At 40.6% G+C, this 20,120-nt stretch overlaps 1 protein-coding gene across 2 annotated transcripts in view; it reads left to right on the forward strand.

The window, feature by feature from the left end:
* The first annotated feature begins 6,686 nt into the window (after positions 1-6,686).
* myo1ea (myosin IEa) overlaps positions 6,687-20,120 on the forward strand; it is a 139,968-nt gene continuing 126,534 nt past the window's right edge. For both annotated transcript variants that reach the window (XM_039773727.1, XM_039773729.1), the window contains exon 1: positions 6,687-6,993. In XM_039773727.1, coding sequence (XP_039629661.1) covers positions 6,991-6,993 — 3 coding nt within the window. In that variant the 5' untranslated portion in view covers positions 6,687-6,990. The remainder of the gene's footprint in view (positions 6,994-20,120) is intronic.

Genomic DNA, 20,120 nt, shown 5'->3' on the forward strand with positions numbered 1-20,120 from the left:
TGTTCGTTATGGACAATCCATGACGAGCACAGAAGTCCAATAACAAAACACCGCCGGGTTCAGATCGGGGCCATTCCTCCCAATCACGCCCTTCCAGGTCTCACTGTCATTGCCCACGGAGCATTGAAGTCTCCCAGCAAAACGAGGGAATCCCCAGAAGGTATGCCCTCTAGCAACCCTCCAGAGACTCCAAAAGGGTGGATACTCCAAACTGCTGTTCGGGCATATGCACAAACAACAGTCAGGACCCTTCCCCACCCGGCGGAGGGAGGCCACCCTCTCGCCCACGGGGTAAACCCCAATGCACAGGCTCCAAGTCGGGGGGCAATAAGTATGCCCACACCTGCTCGGCGCCTCTCACCGGGGGCAACTCCAGAGTGGTAGAGAGTCCAGCCCCTCTCAAGGAGATTGGTTCCAGAGTCCAAGCTGTGCGTCGAGGGGAGTCCGACTATATCTAGCCGAACCTCTCGACCTCGCAAGCACTAGCTCAGGCTCCTTCCCTTCAGAGAGGTGACATTCCACGCCCCAAGAGCCAGTTTCTGTAGCCGAGGATCAGACCGCCAAGGTCCCCGCTTTCGGCCACCACCCAACTCACACTGCACCCAACCTCCTTGGCCCCTCCCATAGGTGGTGAGCCCATGGGGAGGAGGACCCACGTTACCTCTTTGGGCTGTGCCCGGCCGAGCCCCATGGGTGCAGGCCCGCCACCAGGCGCCGCCATCGAGCCCCACCCCCAGGCCTGGCTCCAGAGGGGGGCCCCGGTGACCCGCGTCCGGGCAAGGGAAAACGTTGTCCAAAGTTTTTGCTCTTCATCAGAGGTTTGTTGAACCGCTCTTTGTCTCATCCCTCACCTAGGACCAGTTTGCCTTGGGTGGCCCTACCAGGGGCATAAAGCCCCGGACAACATAGCTCCTAGGATCATTGGGACACGCAAACCCCTCCACCATGATAAGGTGACGGTTCAAGGAAGAGAGAATAATGATACACATAAGTATAACTTGTTTGGGGAGTTGAAAAGCAATTATCAGATATAATGGCACTCATCTCTACATACAGCATCTTGAACTGGGTGATCTCTCTACTGTTGTGGAGGTGACTCACAGGGGTTGCTGTGAGTCAATGCAGAATTGCTCACTAGAAGCCACATGAGTGTTGTGCAGTATAAAAAAAATCTCATACTAACTCAATGCAATTTCAAGAAGAAAACTTTGTCTGTTTATGTGTATAGGGCCAAAAAATATTTAGATTAGATTATCTTCTTAGAGAAGGCCTGTGGAGTGTGTTTAGATAGATAGATAGATAGATAGATAGATAGATAGATAGATAGATAGATAGATAGATAGATAGATAGATACAGTAGATAGATGTGAAAGGCACTATATAATAGATAGATAGATAGATAGATAGATAGATAGATAGATAGATAGATAGATAGATAGATAGATACTTTATTAATCCCAAGGGGAATTTCACATACCTCAGCAGCAGCATAGTGATAAAAAACAATATTAAATTAAAGAGGGATAACAATGCAGTTAAAAACAGACAATAATTTTGTATAATATTAACCTTTACCCCCCCGGGTGGAATTGAAGAGTTGCATAGGGACAATCCCCTCAGTCTGTCAGTGGAGCAGGACAGCGACGAAGCTGCTCCTCTGTCTGGAGATGATCCTGTGCAGTGGACGCAGTGGATTTTCCATTATTGACAGGAGCCTGTTCAGTGAACGTCGCTCTGCCACGGATGTCAAACTGTCCAGCGCCGTGTCTACAATAGAGCCTGCCTTCCTCACCAGTTTGTCCAGGCGTGAGGCATCCCTCTTCTTTATGCTGCCTCCCCAGCACACCACCGCATAGAAGAGGGCGCTCGCCACAACCGTCTGATAGAACATCTACAGCATCTTATTGCAGATGTTGAAGGACGCCAGCCTTCTAAGGAAGTATATTCGGCTTTGTCCTTTCTTACACAGACCATCAGTATTGGCAGTCCAGTCCAATTTATCATCCAGCTGCACTCCCAGGTATTTATAGGTCTGTACCCTCAGCATACAGTCACCTCTGATGATCACGGGGTCCATGAGGGGCCTGGGCCTCCTAAAATCCACTACCAGCTCCTTGGTTTTGCTGGTGTTCAGTTGTAGGTGGTTTGAGTCGCACTATTTAACAAAGTCCTTGATTAGGTTCCTATATTCCTCCTCCTGCCCACTCCTGATGCAGCCCACGATAGCTGTGTTGTCTGCAAACTTTTGCAAGTAGCAGGACTCCGAGTTGTATTGGAAGTCTGATGTATATAGGCTGAACAGGACCGGAGAAAGTACAGTCCCCTGCGGCGCTCCTGTGTTGCTGACCACAATGTCAGACCTGCAAATCCCGAGACGCACATACTGAGGTCTGTCTTTAAGATAATCCATGATCCATGCTACCAGGTATAAATCTACTCCCATCTTTGTCAGCTTGTCCCTAAGGAGCAGAGGTTGGATGGTGTTAAAGGCGCTAGAGAAGTCCAGAAACAGTTCTGATAGCACCACTGCCTCTGTCCAAGTGGGAGAGGGATTGATGTAGCATATAGATAATGGCATCCACCGCTCCCACCTTCTTCTGGTATGCGAACTGCAGAGGGTTGAGGGCGTGGTGGACCTGTGGCCTCAGGTGGTGAAGCAGCAGGTGCTCCATGGTCTTCATCACATGTGACCTCAAAGCATCAGGCTGGAAATCGTTTAGCTCACTAGGACGTGATACTTTTAGGACTGGGGTGATGCAAGATGTTTTCCAAAGCCTCAGGACTCTCCTCTGTTTCAGGCTCAGGTTGAAGACTACTCATAGAAAGAATGAAAGAGATACCTGGAAGGTCATGACAGTCTCATGTGAATATGAGTGGTAAATCGGATCTGTGTGGTATGGTACTCATGGCCTGTAAGTTTACACTTTATTTAAACACAAGTGCCTCACAAGCTTAACTAGGAAGCAGAGCACTGTGACCCAAAGGTCAATGACCACCTTTGTAGTTGTGTGTTACCTGAGCTCATACTTTCTAATCAAATGAGTAAACAGGAGTGGTATACTACCATGTATCAGGCCTAGGAGACCCAAATAAGATGTGAGGGCTTCCTGGATTTTTTTTACAAATGTCAAAATCTAGAAACAGTCTAACTCTTACTTTTGGACAACGTTGCTATGAATTTTGAGAAATGTTGGCGACATGTAGTCTGAATTTGCTGTTTTCAAGACACTGCTAGTGGATTGGACAACCCCTATATTTCACCTACAGCTCAGTAAACATGAGTGGTAAACCGCCATGCAATGAGCCTAGGAGACCCAAATAAGATATGAGGGCTTCCTGGATATATCTTACAAATGTCAAGGTCTAGAAACAGTTTAACTCTTACTTTTGGACAATGTTGCTTTTAATTTTGAGAAATGTTGGTGACGTGTAGTCTGAATTTGATGTTTTCAAGACACTACTAATGGTTTAGACTACCAATATCTTTCAGCTACAGTTATAGCAGAAATATATTGGTCCAGCCTAGCTTGGTAGCACTACTTTATATTTATTGATGAATACAACTAGTGGGAGAACTCTCTAAACAAATGAAGTTTGTCAAGTCAGTCTAAGGAGAAAAAATGTCTTGAATTTATCAAGTTGTACAAGTGAGCCAACAGGAGACAGAGCTGGAGGTAGCAAAGCTAAAAGATTTGCATTGGGTGTGATGAGGATGGACAGGATTAGAAATGAGTACATTAAAGGGTCAGCTCAAGTTGGACAGTTGGGAGACAAAGTCAGAGAGGCGAGATTGCGCTGGTTTGGACATGTGCAGAGGAGAGATGCTGGGTATATTGCGGAGTGGTGGCTCTGAGGGTAGGGAGTTGCACTAGCAATCAGAGGTTTGCCAGTTCAAATCCCGTAAAAACCAAAAGTGACTACTTCATTGAGCCCTTGAGCAAGGCCCTTAACCTGCAATTGCTCCATCCTGGGTATGATGTTAATCTGCATGTAGGTGCAGGGAAAAACCTGGGGGTTGGTGTCACCATCAAAAACCTCACACTGTTAATCTGAACTTGTGTGGTGCTGAGGTGTCATCTGTTGCATGGCTGCACTCAGGTCCTAATCTGGGATTGTTAATTGATTTGTCATGTGGTGGATGTGGCTCTCTCCTCTTTGTGGATTGCAGGTTAATGCCTCATATTATGTAAGGATGACTCTGAAAGGTGAGACTCCATTTATACCATTCATTACAACCAAATATATTTTGACTAGTGTTGGTTTTAATTTCCTTTTATGCTGTAGACTGGCATTGGGTCATCTTCAGAACAATCCCTCTTCTTCTTTACACTTGCTGTCCACTGGATTTACACATAAATCTGATGTGGACACAGTGCAATCAAAGCAAAATAGCTTGTGTGATGATGCAGTTGGACATCACCTATCATGGTCAGCTGCATCTTCTGATTTGTTAGGCGCAGAATTACTGTCCATCAATGCAGCACATCAAGGGAACCCTATTGCTCTTTTTACATTTAGTCAAAGGCGTGTCCCCTGCCATTTTTCAACAATACATACATGGTTGCCATCTCCTGAGAGTGCTTGCATGATATCAGCTTTATCAGCTCTGCTCCACAACACTACTCAAACCAGTACATTTCTAGACATTATTATTATTATTATTAATTCATTACATTTATATAGTGCTTTTCTAATCTACTCAAAGTGTTCACAAGAACAGTAAGGAACCTCCTCAGCAACCGCCAATCAATAAAATGAGCACAAAAGAAAATCAGAAATTTAACAAATGAGTGGAGACCATTCAGTCTGTCAAGCTCATTTGTTTAACTAATAGCTAAGCTGTCCCAGTATCTCACCCAGATACTTCTTAAAGGTTGTCAAGGTTTTCTGCTTCAACCACATGTCTCAATAATCCATCCTAGATTCCCACAACTCTTTAAGTAAAGATGTACTCCCTGGCTTCAATCTTACAGTAAACGCGCTTCCCCTTAACTTCCACTGGTGTCTTCAAATAGCATCCAATAAGATGATGCAACAGCAGCCATGCTTGGACCAGGTCGCTCACCACACATTAGCTATTAGGTGGTGAAGTGGTAAGAGGGGCAGAGGATGATTAAGGGGCCAGAATGACCAGGCTGTGCTGGGCAATTTAACCAGGATATCAGGAAACTCCTTTGGAAAGATGTCCAGGGATCTTTTATGACCACAAGGAAACAGGACCTCGGTTTTATGTTTCATCTGAAGGAGTTAGATAGATAGATAGATAGATAGATAGATAGATAGATAGATAGATAGATAGATAGATAGATAGATAGATAGATAGATAGAACTGAAAAGCACTATATAATAGATGGATAAATAGATTGATAGATCTTGAGCATGGGAAAGATGCTATATAAATAAAATGTATTCTTCTTTTTATTATTATTATTATTATTGTTATTATAAGTTATTCCCAGAGCAAATTTAAACTTTACAGAACCTTAGCAAAGGGAGAGAAAGAGAGAAAATAGAGAAGTGTTTGTATTTAATGTATCTGATATACAATATTTAACAAATCAAGACAAATTATCTCAGAAGTATAACTTGTAACCTTTAATACATTTCAGTTTCCTTCCATTTCAGTTCTTTTCCTCATGCGCTGGGTCCAGTTCCATTTGTAATTCACACTGGATTGGGGCATTGAGATCTACACACATAACACAGGGGTTTAGTGCCCCCAGTGATCTCACCAATACCTCTTCCAACAGGAACCCAAGCTTTTCCTTGATGGTCTCCAGATAAAATATGACCACATATACATAACTGTCTTTATCAGCAATTGTAAAAATGATAAACATCAGCCTGGCTGCTTTCTGGTATGGCACACTATAGGACATTGTTTTATTTTTTTCAATAAATACTTAAAAATGACAAGTTCAGCTTACATATTTTTTTTAGATAAGTTGCGGTTTGTGGTGTTTAATAATAATAATAATAATACTAAAGACAACCGTTTGGTTCTTTTGTTTATGTTGTGGTTACATTACTTAATCAGTACACTGATTATTATAGAAATTGTCTCACTTTCAGGTGTTACCTTTTATCACTAAGTGTATGTCATTATATCATCTTTCCTGATGTGCATAAAGCCATCAAAGTTTTTGGAAGTAGAGATGCATTATAAGCCATATATAAAAATAATTACTAAATATTGCCAAAATAATAGAAAACAAATAGAATAGAAAATTAATAGAAACTAAAAAAGTGGACTACACATTATACTTGACCAAAACCAAGGCAAATAGACACAAGTTCCCAGTTAAGAAATAGTTCTTGCCATTGCAATAAATACAAGTTAATTAATATTAAAAGAATAACATGTTGGCTCAAATATAACACTGTTGTGCAATTATGGACATTTAATAAATTAAGCCAAGTCCTCTCTCCTATTTATTGCAACGAAATATGAGGAACTCTGGCGCATAAATTGAATACTTCGTTATCTAAATAAACAATTGAAGTCTAGAAATATGAAACTTCAACTCCCATGAAGCATCACTCCTTTGTCTCGGTTTTCCCAACCTTTTTTTTAGATAATATCCAGCCTGAAGTCATCGGTGGGATTTCCCTTTTGGAATGACGCGGGGCTGAGTGTATCCTATTGGCTGATGAAAAGACGAATTCTCCATTTCGCCATTTATGGACTGTTTAACTGGATTGCAGCATTGGCTACAATGGACCAGTTTCAGTGCGCTCGTCAAAAGTAGCCGCAGTGTCGGAGTCACTCACATTACGCTCCGACGATATGAGACAGCAGAGCGGAGTGCTTCCAAACACACGGATGCAGCCGGAGCTGTCCTCGTTAATTTAACTTGTGTATCATTTGGATTGAATGTTCATCGGTCTGTTGGCTGGCACTGAGGAAAGTTGGTTTGTGGAAAAGAGAAATCCCGGGAGCGCATACAAAGGAGGCAAGAATAAAACTGAAACTTCGTAAACGTCCACGCGATGGTGAGTTTAGACAGTTTTTATTTGTTTAAGTTCAAAGACGGAGTGGAAATGAGTGGGGCTGCTGCCTTCGGTGGAGTGATGGTGCTTTTTAAATTTTTATTTAACTTTAATTTTGTGGTAAAAATGCAAAAATAAACTTGGCTAAACAGTCCGTCTTGAATATGTTGTGCTGGCCTCTCTGTGCCGGCTGGGTTTAGAGGGTCTAAGCGCAAACAGGTTGTCGCGCAAGATGCGTCTGAACTGACCGGCATTCCGGCTCCTTGCGTATGTTTTTTACTTATGGTAGCTGTGTTGTTAATGACTACACGACAGTGTTTTAAATTTACATTCTCGTAAAGTTGTGTTATTGTTCAAAGTTGATGTGTACCGCTAGAGTTGGCGTTGCGGACCCCAGACAGTTTTGAGCGTGCCCGTCACGGGTACGTCGGGCTGGAGGGCGAGAACGGTGGGTGGCTTGGCGCAGGTAACCCGGCAACTTGATGCCCGTCAGCTGCAGAGGCCGCGACCGTGACCATGTGACAGTTGGCAGATAATTATTTATTAGGCTGGGCTAGAGTATGGCATTTCAGTCATCTAAAAATAAAGTTCCTGTTGTTTGAGATCTCACAGTAAGGCGGAGAAGACATTAGGTGTAGCGAAGCGCAGGTTGTTTGTTTTCGCTTGGGTGTGTTTTGTAGTGCAAGTGAGATCGCTAACACCTGCTCCCGTGTCATTGACGTTACTGAAGACGGCGCATGCACCACGCGCACGAGAGGCTCTCCACGGAGGACTGGGACCACTGTTTGGGATGCGTGTCGCTAGAAACTGAACCCGTATTGGTAAAGGGGGTGGCACACCGCTGCCCTACTTTATCACTCCCTGAGTTCGCAATTACGGATTTGATTGGGCTAAATATGTACGTCAGTTGGACTGGCGATTCTGCGTTGTCCTGGAATGAGTGTGGAATTCATTCATTTAGCTAGAGTAGGCTTTGTTTGACAAGTTAACCAGTTTCGGGTTAAGTTTTACTGAAAAGACAACTCAAGTGAGTTGAGTAAACGGGGACAAGTGTTTATAGGGTTTGAAGCATCGTGCAGCAACACCTTGAGTTCACTATAGGAGGTGCAGAGAACCAATCCTGCTCTGAACAACCAAACCTTTGGCTAAGTAATGCACATTTTCTTTATGAAGCTGATGGAGCACTAATGTGCATCTTAACAGGCTGTTTAAAAACAGAAACATTGGTAATGTAGACATTTGCTTACACCTAGGTGTTGCCAGAGGGTGGATTTTGGATTTGAACCCCATGTACCCCAATATTTTATGACAGTTCCAATGGATTGATCAATAATTGGAATTATGATTTATGCATTTTCTCATTCCCCTCTGAACCTATTCTTGACTATGCTGTCCCGCTTAGGGTTGTGACAAGAACCTGCCATGGATGGTATACCAGTCCATATTCACATACAGCTGCTGACAACAAGCCAGAATAATTTGAATATTATCTCAAAAGCATCTCTGTTTTTTTACTTTATAATGGCATGCTATTCAGACATAGTAACATAACAGATAACAGTCATTTAATAATTTGAAGTGAATACAGAGAAGACAAGGGAAAATAGAAATACAAAGGAAAAAACAAACCAAGATTCAACCCCCAGCCAAAAAGAGATAGAAAAACAAGAAGGACAGAAGCAAAAAACCCCAAAACTTTTTAAATATGATAAAGCAATTAAAAGCATTAAGAGTCGATCATGGGCCCGCCCAACATGATTATTCTGAAATATTAAACAATTCTTGCTATATTAAAAAAAAACAAAAAAAACTTTGCAAATATCATTTAAGCGATGTTTTGATTTATTTCTAATTTGAGATGATGTAGAACATTGCTTATACCACTGAGTCATACTGTAGAAGGAAGATTGGAATTCTTCAAGTTGACCAGGGTTATCCGTTCCATGCATACATCAAATATCACCGTTAAACCGCACCTCTCTTTGGATGCAAAAGAAAACCCAGCTAAAAATCAAACCAGAGTCTGTGAGCTGTGAGATGGTAATGATACCCTGCTGCCCCAATATGGGTGCTTACTTAGAGAAACAAGCCTTTTAACCTTTTGATAACTCTGCTCAGCAAGGTTTCTGCATCTGTTTATGTGTACATTTATGAAATCTCTTGGCCTGATGCTTTTACTTAAAATGGCTAACTAATCATAGGATTAAAGTACATTTATATCCAGATGTTTATACCTCAGCAGGTGAAGTGGCTTACTAAGATTCATAGTTTATTTGAAAACTTGAAAAATAAATTATACATCTCAGTCTCTCTCTCAGAATATACAGTATATCAGAAAAAATTGAAACGTAGAGATGTCCGGTAATTGAAAGGGACTACTCTGGGCATCTCTCTCCCGGGAGGTTTCGTTTTGCCGATATGCTGGCATCGCTTGTGCATTAACGGCTAAGCGACTTTGTCTTTCTTTAGAGGTTTCATTTTGCCAACGGCCTTGCCTCGCTTGTGTATTAGTGGCGGGAGGAAAAGTAAAAGGGATCCTGTTTTGCCAATGTGCTCGCAACACTTCTCAGTATTATCGGATAAGCGAATGACCTTTTTCTTCTGAGGTTTCGTTTTGCCGATGTGCTGGCCTTGGCATGCGTATCCTCGGAGGTGCAGCCCTTACTCTGTCATATATATATATATATATATATAAATATAAATTCAGTGAGTTTTTGGTGCTTGAACCAATGAGCATTCCATTCAGGCCAACACGTACAGCCAGTTTCTGGTTTGTCTAGTGTAGGGCTTGTAAAGCTGATTTTGAAAATAAATGGATGGCTGTAGAGTCCATCTGTGGGAGCCTTTTCACTTATTTGTGCTTGCTGGCTCATTTTATTGCTAGCTCCAACTCTTAATAAGATTCCTGCATTTATATTTTGCTTTCTGAACCCAGAAATACCAGCTCGAATGTCTTTGCTTTATTTTCTAAAGAATTTGGAGTAGTTTAATATATTCACTGAGTGAACTTATCATGGTAACCTTGTTAGGATTTAGTTCATATGCTGTAGTTTTGGCTACCTCTTGCATTTAAAGAAAATGAAAAAAAACAAGTTTTTAATTTGTAAGGCACAGGGGCTATAGTGATCTACTTAGATGTAATCAAAGTACTCTTCTTTTAATTCCTGAGCGAAGCAGCTGCTTGAAGCATGAGTTACATGCAGCTAACTCTAAATTAGATTAGTATTTTTTTGCAACTAATTCCTGTTTGCGTATACACCTGCTCCACTTTAACATTATGCATAAAAAATGTAAGATTAATGAATATTTAAAGGAGCAACTACTTACCTAGAAATTTAATTTGTCTGAAGGAAAGTAAGTGACAGTGCATAACTCATTGAGTCTCTCTCATTAAGGAAGACAAAAACAGACCTGTTTCTAGTCACCATTTCCTTGTTAGAAGTGATGCATTTGGGCTAAAGAATTATTAAAGCAGTTATGAAGAAGTATATTTGGGTATGATGACATTTTTTGAAATTGATTAAGACTTGGTTAGGGCAAATATGTCATAGATTACATTTACTGTATTTCCCAACATTCTTATTTAAAGAGGGGTACACGTATGTTATAACCCCGCCACAGGCAAGAGGAAAAACTTAAAAGTTTTTTTTTCTTGTTTTTGTTTTGTAAATACACAAATGTAATGTAGAGTTTTAATTACTTTTGAAACATTACGTATGTTGTGAGGTTTCTAATGTCATTATGTGTATCATTGAAATGGACATCGCCGTTGGAGAAACTCGCTCTGGGTTGAGTGGCAGAGTTATAACACACGAGTACCCAAAGAGGTGTTCAAGTTGCAAGTTTGTGAAGACAATCCCATAGAGAATGATATCTGCACTAAACTCTATGTATGGAATTTCCATTGGCCATGGAGGATCACTGGCTGGTTCATGCTTGGAACAGAATTAGTTTCTAAAGTATTCCAACATGTGAATTTTACAACTTGATATTCAGTGTAAATTTCACAAATACTGTATTCTTGTTGGTAGACTAAATGTCTGTCTTCTCTTATGGATTTAATACTGACAATTTTTTTTATTGAAATTATTTTTATAAGTTAGGTAGCTTGTAAAAAAAAAAAAAAAATCAGACCTAGCCAATAATATATCTGTTCTGCAGAAATCATCTTCCTTTTAAATAAATTCTAGACAAAATGAAGGCACTTATTGAGCATGTCTAGGTTTTACAATTCAGTTCTTCACACATTGAATTTGACATTTTCAGTCCAGACACCTGTTGAAATTCAAAAGCACATGTTACATGGTTATTTTATATTGAGCTGAGCACTTGAGTACCTTGAAAACTATAATTAAATTAAACTAGGAATGTAATAAAATGAGAACTACTGATATGAAATTTGAAAACCTGTAGCCATTGCAGCTATTTAGGATGAAAACTGTATACTCACTACAATAGTAGTATATGAAGCTCTTCTTAGAATAAGTTATATTTTCTATGATTGTAATTAAATCCATCAGGTGAGATGAAACATTTATTTGAAATTTGCAGTGTTGATGTGTGATTCATCACCTTATTATGAAATCAAATCATATTTGTTATACTACAGTAGCTTAAGAGAAACGTGAGAAACACAATAGTAGAAGTTAATGTTGGATGTGCGAGTATTTGAAACCTAAAATGTTAAGTAAAAGACATGGAAGCACTTCCCCATTAAAGGTGAAATGCTATAGTATTCCGTTATTTGCAAAGCTTAAAGACCACCCCATTTTTTTGATAAAAATTTGAGGCCACAAATCCCTCTGTACTGGGAGATTTGCTAGTTATTCTGTTTTTGTATTTTGGGAAACAGTAGCTCTAGGATTAGTTTATACATGTTCATTAGTATACTTTACACTTTTCTGGTAAGTTTGTGTTGCACGTGCTGTACGGTATTAACAATTCATGAATTCATTTGTATATGTTGTGACGTGTGAGTCACCGTCTTGCACACCAAAACACGTGTGCAGTGAGTGTCAGTACTATAGCAAAACCAACTTTATTTAACTTGAAACAGGAACAGAAGGGTTATTTCTTACTGTGGGAGCAACCATTCTCCTATACACAGACACAGCAAACGGGCATAGTCAGGGCCAGGTCAGTGGCCAAGTTATAGTGTCCCCTGCATTTATAATGTTCCTCGCATCACCCATCGGCGACAGGCATGTATAGTGTGATCTCGATCAGCTTGTAGTTGTTTCCACGGTGCTTTGCTGCAGCAGATAAGCAGTCTTCCACAGATGCAGCAGTCGTGATTCAACGTGTCATCCCATTGTGGGTTCGTCTGCAACGAGACCTGCTTTATCCGCTATGGGGGAAGGAGCTCTGCAGGTGGCCAAGACCCATGGGAAGAGGGCATTCCTTTTCCCTGTCAGGAGTGGCCAGGATGAGGTGTCTGATTTAAAGTTCTTCTCTTTAGATTTCAGAGGGAGTAATGTAGACTTGTATGTTTTAATGTCCCCATGGATGCAGCGGACTTTGTCTGTGATCTTATAAGGGGTCTGCCGGAGGAAGTCCTGGTGGAATATGCAGAGGTCGCTACCAGAGTCCCAACAGTGCCAAGAATTCATGTCCAGCCAATGTAACGGAAACCTTAAAACTGTCCTCCTTTAACATCATTGGGGGGACAATTACGAGCTGCATACCTGGGCCAGACCGATGGTAATGGTTTGCGCAGGTGGGAGATGGCACTCCCGAGCCAGATGCCCCTGTTGATCACAGTAAAAAGAGCTGCATTCAGTCCGCAGTATGGTGTAAACATTGTCACCTTCCATCTGTGGCACCGGACACCCTGGAAGTCTGTGCTGGCTGGATCGAAATCGGGGTCAAGCTGAGTAGCCCTGTTGTTCCCAGGTGGTTTGTGCACCCTCTAGTCTGTGGGTTAGATCCAGCAGCGAGTGCACGTCGTTCCGTAGCATTTCATCACAAAGGCTTTCATTTATCCCTCAGAGGACTGCATCAATAGCGAGCTTCTCCACAATGTTCTCGAAAGTGCCTCAGCGGATCCAACTTTGAATCAGGTCCACTAAGTCCTGCTTTTGTCCTCATATGGGGTGGTCCAGACAAAACTGGCACCTCTTGAACACCAGGCTCACAGACGTGCGGAGGACGACTGTTGCTTCAGGAAGTCATAATCATCAAGCCTTTTGGGAGGGACATTTCGCACATCCTGTAGGGCCTCCCCAGTTAAAAACGGGGCCACGATAGCAGGCTAGGTTCCCCTGTCCCAGTGCATCAATGTTGCCATATGCTCAAAGCAAAACAGCAAACACTCTCGGTCATCCAAAGGAGCCATCATCACCAGCACATCCCTAGGGAGCGCGAAGCCCAGATTGCCTACAGGAGCCTCATTTTACTTCACTGGTGTCGGAATATCATATGCCTCTTGGGGTTCCATTGGTGCAAAACCTCACTCCTGGTACCATGTGGCACATGAGTCACTGTCTTGCACCATAAAACACGAGGCTGAGTCTCAGTACTATAGCAAAACCAGCTTTATTTAACTTGAAACGGGAACAGAAGGGTTATTTATTGCTGTGGGAGCAACCACTCCCCTATACACAGACACAGAAAATGGGCAGAGTCGGGGCCAGGTCAGTGGCCGTCATACTGCTCCCTGCATTTATAATGTTCTTTGCATCCTCCATCGCCGACAGGTGCATATAGTGTGATCTCTGTTGGGTCGTACTTGTGTCTGCGGCACTATACTGCTGCTCTGCGATCCTGCAGTTGCCTCGGCAACAGATAAGCAGTCCTCCACAGATGTGGCAGTGATGCTTCGCCATGTCATTCCGTTGGGGGGTCCTAAAAGAGTTCAGAAACTCCACAATGTATGATTGCTTGTTTGTCGTCTTGCATTTTTGATAGTCAAAAGTGTAAAAAATTGCAAATTACATACAGTATGTACAATGTGTACATGTCAGTGAGCTTATGTCATATTAATAGACCTGCAGAGATTTAACATGTTGACGCAGACATGTACATATGGAGAACAGCCAGGTAAATGATTTAAACCCAGGAAGTTAATAACCACTGCTCTTCCATGTGGCTGTTCTTTTATTGTATTTTATTTCTCTAAAAACAGTAATTGTTTATGTGTGTAGGTCTATTTTTACATCACATTAGTCTGCAGTATTCTATTTACATTTTCTGTATCCTGAAAAATTCAGTTGGTTTGGTTTTGGGCTACTCTCCATTTCAATTTTTTCTGCCTGATTTAAGCTACTGAAACATAATCCATGCACAGTGTTTTCCTAGTGTGTAAACAGAACTTGAAACCAAACTTTTAATTGAAAGGGTGGAACTCCTGTAATCTTTCTGAGGAGTTTTGGAAGCATGAATATAAATAGTACTGAAGCATTTATTGCCAGTATGTCATTTAAGATTGGAAGTGGGCCTTGTGTCATTGTTTAATATGAAAATGAACAGGTCAGAGTTTATTTTGAATTAATGTGAAGAACACCATCTTATTATGTTGTTAAAAAAGGCACTTTTTATTAGTTAGATATAACTTGTACCCAAAGCTCTATTTTGTTTAAGAAATGCTATTGCTAAAACTGGTTTTTTTTTTTTTTGGTTTTGTTTGTGTATTTCGGTTTTCAGAAATGCTCAGCACTAATTAAAAAGTATACCTAATCATTTCCCATGGTGCTGATCTGGCATTAATATGTACATTTTTGTGTTAGATGAGCTTTTCATATGTAATTTTTAACATTCAAGAATCTGTTTTGTTTTGTGGGAAACTTGTCCCAGTTTGATGAATTCCAGTAATTTTATGTAAAGTGCTTTCTTCAACAAAAATATGGAGACACAGAAATTGATCAAGGGAGAGTTTTGCATTAAACATTTGTTTTTTTTTTCTTCCAGAGAATCAAGGAAACATTGAATGTGTTAAAAGGTTGGCTTATTAGACTTAGTAGTAGTAGGACCTTCAAATCTGGAAATCTGGAAGAGTTAGGTGAATAGAGAATTGCTAGATATGCTGGTCTGAATATAATTCTGACTAATTGTTCCAATTTTGTAATGATCTTAATTTTATTTTGAACAATAATTCATTTTCTCTGTGCTGTTGACAAGTTTATACATATGTGGAAAATATTTAACTTGCCTGGACTACTATGTGTAAGAAATAACATTTGTGACACTGAGCTTCGTACCTTGCTCTTTGTATTCATACAGCTGTACTTTTGGAGTTTGGAGGGCTATTGTGGCAGTAGATTTTTTTTATTTGAATTAATCAGGGGATCATAGGGGAGGTTTGTTCTGTATTGTAAATTGATCTCTTGCTTGGTTGTTTTTTTGTTTTGGCTTGCTCACAGATGTTAGCACAGATATGTCGGACCAATTCTTTAAAAAACAATCATAGGAAATTTCTGGTGAATAGACCATGAAACGGGTAACAAAGTTTTAATTAGCACTTGTGATGAACATTTACATATAATTGACAAGTAATCTCCAATGTAACAAGTTAATTAATCTATAGCTCCCTTTGATTAGACTGTAAATAGCAGTCTGATCTGAGAAAACAATTTGTGTTACCATACTTATAAGAAAGTCACAATCTATCATGCTTGCCTTTTAAACTCTGTAGCAGACAAACTAGAACTAGCAATAAGTTTACATAACAAATTCTGTTTTTAATCGGCGGGCTATGATGGGTTTGTTCCCTCTGATTATAGATACCGATATGCTGTAAATATTGGGCAATGGGGGGGGGCATAGGCTACTATAGAATTATTGTTATTAATTACTTTTTGCCACATTCAATAGCCTTACATTGACAACAATTTAGATATTTTTCATTATTGGTATCAAAAACCCCAGCAGTAGAGGACTACAGTAATGCTGCTATTTAAATGAAGCATTAAAAAGTCTGCAACTTTTAAGACTGGAGAGGCTGTGATCTCTAAATTAGATATAACATGTTGACTACAAAGCAATATTTATTCTGAATCATACTGGGCAAGTAAGGTGGATTCCAGAGTGTCGAGTGATTGTGGGGTCTATGATATAGATTTGTATGGAAATTAACTTTTATAATATTTTTTTCCCCGTCTTATCTGACCTGCTTTCAAGCACTTTACTATTGGCTGTACCAAATTCTTCCTGACTAATGGCAATCCTATCTTAAGAGAGAGATGAGATGGCCCATGTGTCATAAATCAAGATATCTCATAATCCTTCCTGTGCTGCAAAGTGTGTTTCTGTGTACTGTGTTTTTGAAGGAATAAATTGGTATGGGGCATAAAATTTAAAGCCGTTGGATAATACATCCTCTTGGAGGGTATAAAATACTTGAAACAGAAAGAACTTCATTCAGGGTTAAAAATTGGGTCATTCATGCTAAATAACTTAATTTCAAGTTTGGAATATTTTTAGCAGGAATATTTTGCATCTGGTTCGCTTCCCGGGTCCTCCCTGCGTGGAGTTTGCATGTTCTCCCCGTGTCTGCGTGGGTTTCCTCCGGGTGCTCCGGTTTCCTCCCACAGTCCAAAGACATGCAGGTTAAGTGGATTGGCGATTCTAGATTGGCCCTAGTGTGTGCTTGGTGTGTGGGTGTGTTTGTGTGTGTCCTGCGGTGGGTTGGCACCCTGCCCAGGATTGGTTCCTGCCTTGTGCCCTGTGTTGGCTGGGATTGGCTCCAGCAGACCCCCGTGACCCTGTATTTGGATTCAGCGGGTTAGAAAATGGATGGATGGATGGATTTTGCATCTGGTAAAAAAAAACTAACTCCGGCTTCTGTTTAAGTTTTGGACAGACAGGTTTCAATCCAATTTGTAGAAAGACTATAGAGTTATTATGAAAACTTTAATGGCTTACCTTGTTCAAGTTCAGTAGATTGTTGTTTTTATAATTGGGGTAAATTTATTGCTCTGCAGGAAAAGAGACAACAGTAGCAATAATGCCCAACAGAAGTAAACTGCTTTTCATTGTTAACATTCAGTATGGTGCAGTCTGTTTAAGATTAGAGTGAGGCTTTTGGACTGTGCCACTTAGCCACCAGATCTCTGAAATGTTTAACAGCCTTGAAAAGTCTTACTGAGTATTTTAACCAAGGTTATTGCCAACCTTGGTGAAGTTCACTGTTTAGTCTGTCTTGTGAATGGGTTTATGTCCTTGAAGAGCTTAATGGCAAGTGCAATATTGAATCATTTGAAGTGACTGCCAGTACTTAACCTTCTATCATTTCTAAACTCTTTGGCTCCCTAAGATTTTGTTTAGGGAACACTTTTATGTAGTAAAGTTCTAATTTGTTTTGCAGATCTGGAACATTAATGTATGCATTTTTTGAAATCTCTTTTTCCAGTATATGGTTACTGAGATCCAGAATTTATTTTGGCAGTATTTGCGTATTGTGTGATTAGAACACTTAATCATAGCGTGAGTAAAGTTTCCAACTTCTGACACAAGAACAGGTTGTGTACTGAGAATGTCCAATGTGTATCACATAAGTGAATCTTGGCATATTTTTTATGTTAAAAATCTATTATCCAGTTGTTAATGCTTGAATATTTCAACAACACTTTTCTGATGCCATTTGTCTATGGTAAATGGTTACTAATGTCTTTCTTGCTGTAGTATGTGGACACCTGTTGTCATTTTAATGTGCAACCAATTTTACACCAAAGCATGCCATCCATCCATCCATCCATCCATTTTCTAACCCGCTGAATCTGAATACAGGGTCACGGGGGTCTGCTGGAGCCAATCCCAGCCAACACAGGGCACAAGGCAGTGCCAACCCACCGCAGGACACACACAAACACACCCACACACCAAGCACACACTAGGGTCAATTTAGAATCGCTAATCCACCTAACCTGCATGTCTTTGGATTGTGGGAGGAAACCGGAGTGCCCGGAGGAAACCCACGCAGACACGGGGAGAACATGCAAACTCCACGCAGGGAGGACCCGGGAAGCGAACCCGGGTCTCCTAACTGCGAGGCAGCAGCGCTACCACTGCGCCACCGTGCCGCCCCCAAAGCATGCCAATACAGCTATATAATGTAACCGTGTATACAGCAATACCCTCCACCTCAGGTATTGTGTGGGGGATTTGTGTGTGCTTTTTGCGTAGCCCACAATGATCTTTCAAGCTAAGGTTGCTCCTTTAAATAAGCAACTAGCAAAATTGGGCCTAAGCATTGTTGTGGACATTGCCTTAATTTTACTTTAGATGGGGAATTTTCTACATTTAAATACAGAATGACTTTGTAAAAATGATATGGTCCTTTTTGACTATAGACATATCTGGATGTGATTAGTTTTACTGCAGGAGATAGCATAATTATTGCTGGAGGACCACTGTAATTTTTAAGCCCTATTAGGACGGGATTAGTTTCACACCAGGAGGTGTGGCAAAGTAATTATTACCAGAAGACATCTGTAATTTTAGTCCTGTTTGACTTGCTCAAATGACTGAATTTTATTGGTATGTCAATTTGCATGGGACTAGTTTACCCAGGGGCATTTTATGGACATTTTATAGAAAGTGAAAGGCTTTAGAATCTTTAAGACATTAATGCACCATGCATAACAAGTTCCTGAAATCAGTGACTTGGGCAGGACTAAAATTGCAAGGATCCCTCAGAAATAATTACTTTAGCTTTACACCAGTAGGTTGGGTAACCCCATCTAAATAGTACCTTCTTGAGGAACAGTTTATGAACATTTGATACTTGATTTGTACTATGTTTATTATTTGTTGCTGTGTGTCATACTGTAAAAGGTTTAGTAAGAAACAAGCACTATTATTAACTCTTTGAGGGCTGAATATTTTTTTCCAAAAAACTCAGTTTTCTGAAAAGCACAAAAAGCAGTGGTTTCACACATAAGTCAACATAAAACGTCTGTTGCTATGTGCTGTGGCTGCTGTTGGCGCATATTCGGCGTCACTGGTGGCAGTGGCTGCATTGGGGCACCTCGATGGTCAGCAGAAATGCACGGTGGGCCAGCTGCCTGGCTGTCTTCGCACAGCAGGTGGGTGGTGGTGGCGGCTGCAGTGTGACACAATATGGTTTGTACCTCTTGTCATCATAAGTGGTGGTCCTCCCAGGCAAACGCTGTTGTAGGCGCATCAGCTACACGAAAGTGTTCAGCACCACAGTCACCTGGAGACAGATCAGATGATGCTGGTACCTCACTTACAATTCTGATATCCATCTCCAGATTACTTCTATTAAACTCGGAGTCTGACAAGTCAGAGTCCTATTCAACGAAATTATGTAAAACGTCCATGGAGTATTTTGCTTTGCACATTCGCTTTGGTCTCTCACCAGATGTCTGTGCCATTTTAGAGGTTGTTTGCTCTTCACTACTTATGCACGCGCAGGGAATCGAGGTTAAATCAACAGAGCTTTGTAACTTTATTTCTAGCAAAGAGAGTCAAACTAAAATGTAACGTTGAGTTTTCTTGCAGATTACAGCTGATTACTGTCCTCTATTCCTGAATTTTGACAAAAGTCGACATCAGCCCTAAAAGAGTTAAAATGGTAATCCATATTTACAATTACATGTGTAGCTGATAACACTGAAGAAAAAAAAACTCACCTGTATAAATATAGTAAATGTATATTTTAACAGTAAATATTGATGATTTAAATAATAATAAAGTTGCATGTATATTTAAATTTTATGCAGTGTTTAATTGCCAATATCAATTAATTGATTGTGTGAGAATATATACAGTGGTGTGAAAAACTATTTGCCCCCTTCCTGATTTCTTATTCTTTTGCATGTTTGTCACACAAAATGTTTCTGATCATCAAACACATTTAACCATTAGTCAAATATAACAAAAGTAAACACAAAATGCAGTTTTTAAATGATGGTTTTTATTATTTAGGGAGAAAAAAATCCAAACCTACATGACCCTGTGTGAAAAAGTAATTGCCCCTTGTTAAAAAATCACCTAACTGTGGTGTATCACACCTGAGTTCAATTTCCGTAGCCACCCCAGGCCTGATTACTGCCACACCTGTTTCAATCAAGAAATCACTTCAATAGGAGCTGCCTGACACAGAGAAGTAGACCAAAAGCACCTCAAAAGCTAGACATCATGCCAAGATCCAAAGAAATTCAGGAACAAAT

This window comes from Polypterus senegalus, chromosome 12 (assembly GCF_016835505.1).
Source record: "Polypterus senegalus isolate Bchr_013 chromosome 12, ASM1683550v1, whole genome shotgun sequence".
Lineage (NCBI taxonomy): Eukaryota > Metazoa > Chordata > Cladistia > Polypteriformes > Polypteridae > Polypterus > Polypterus senegalus.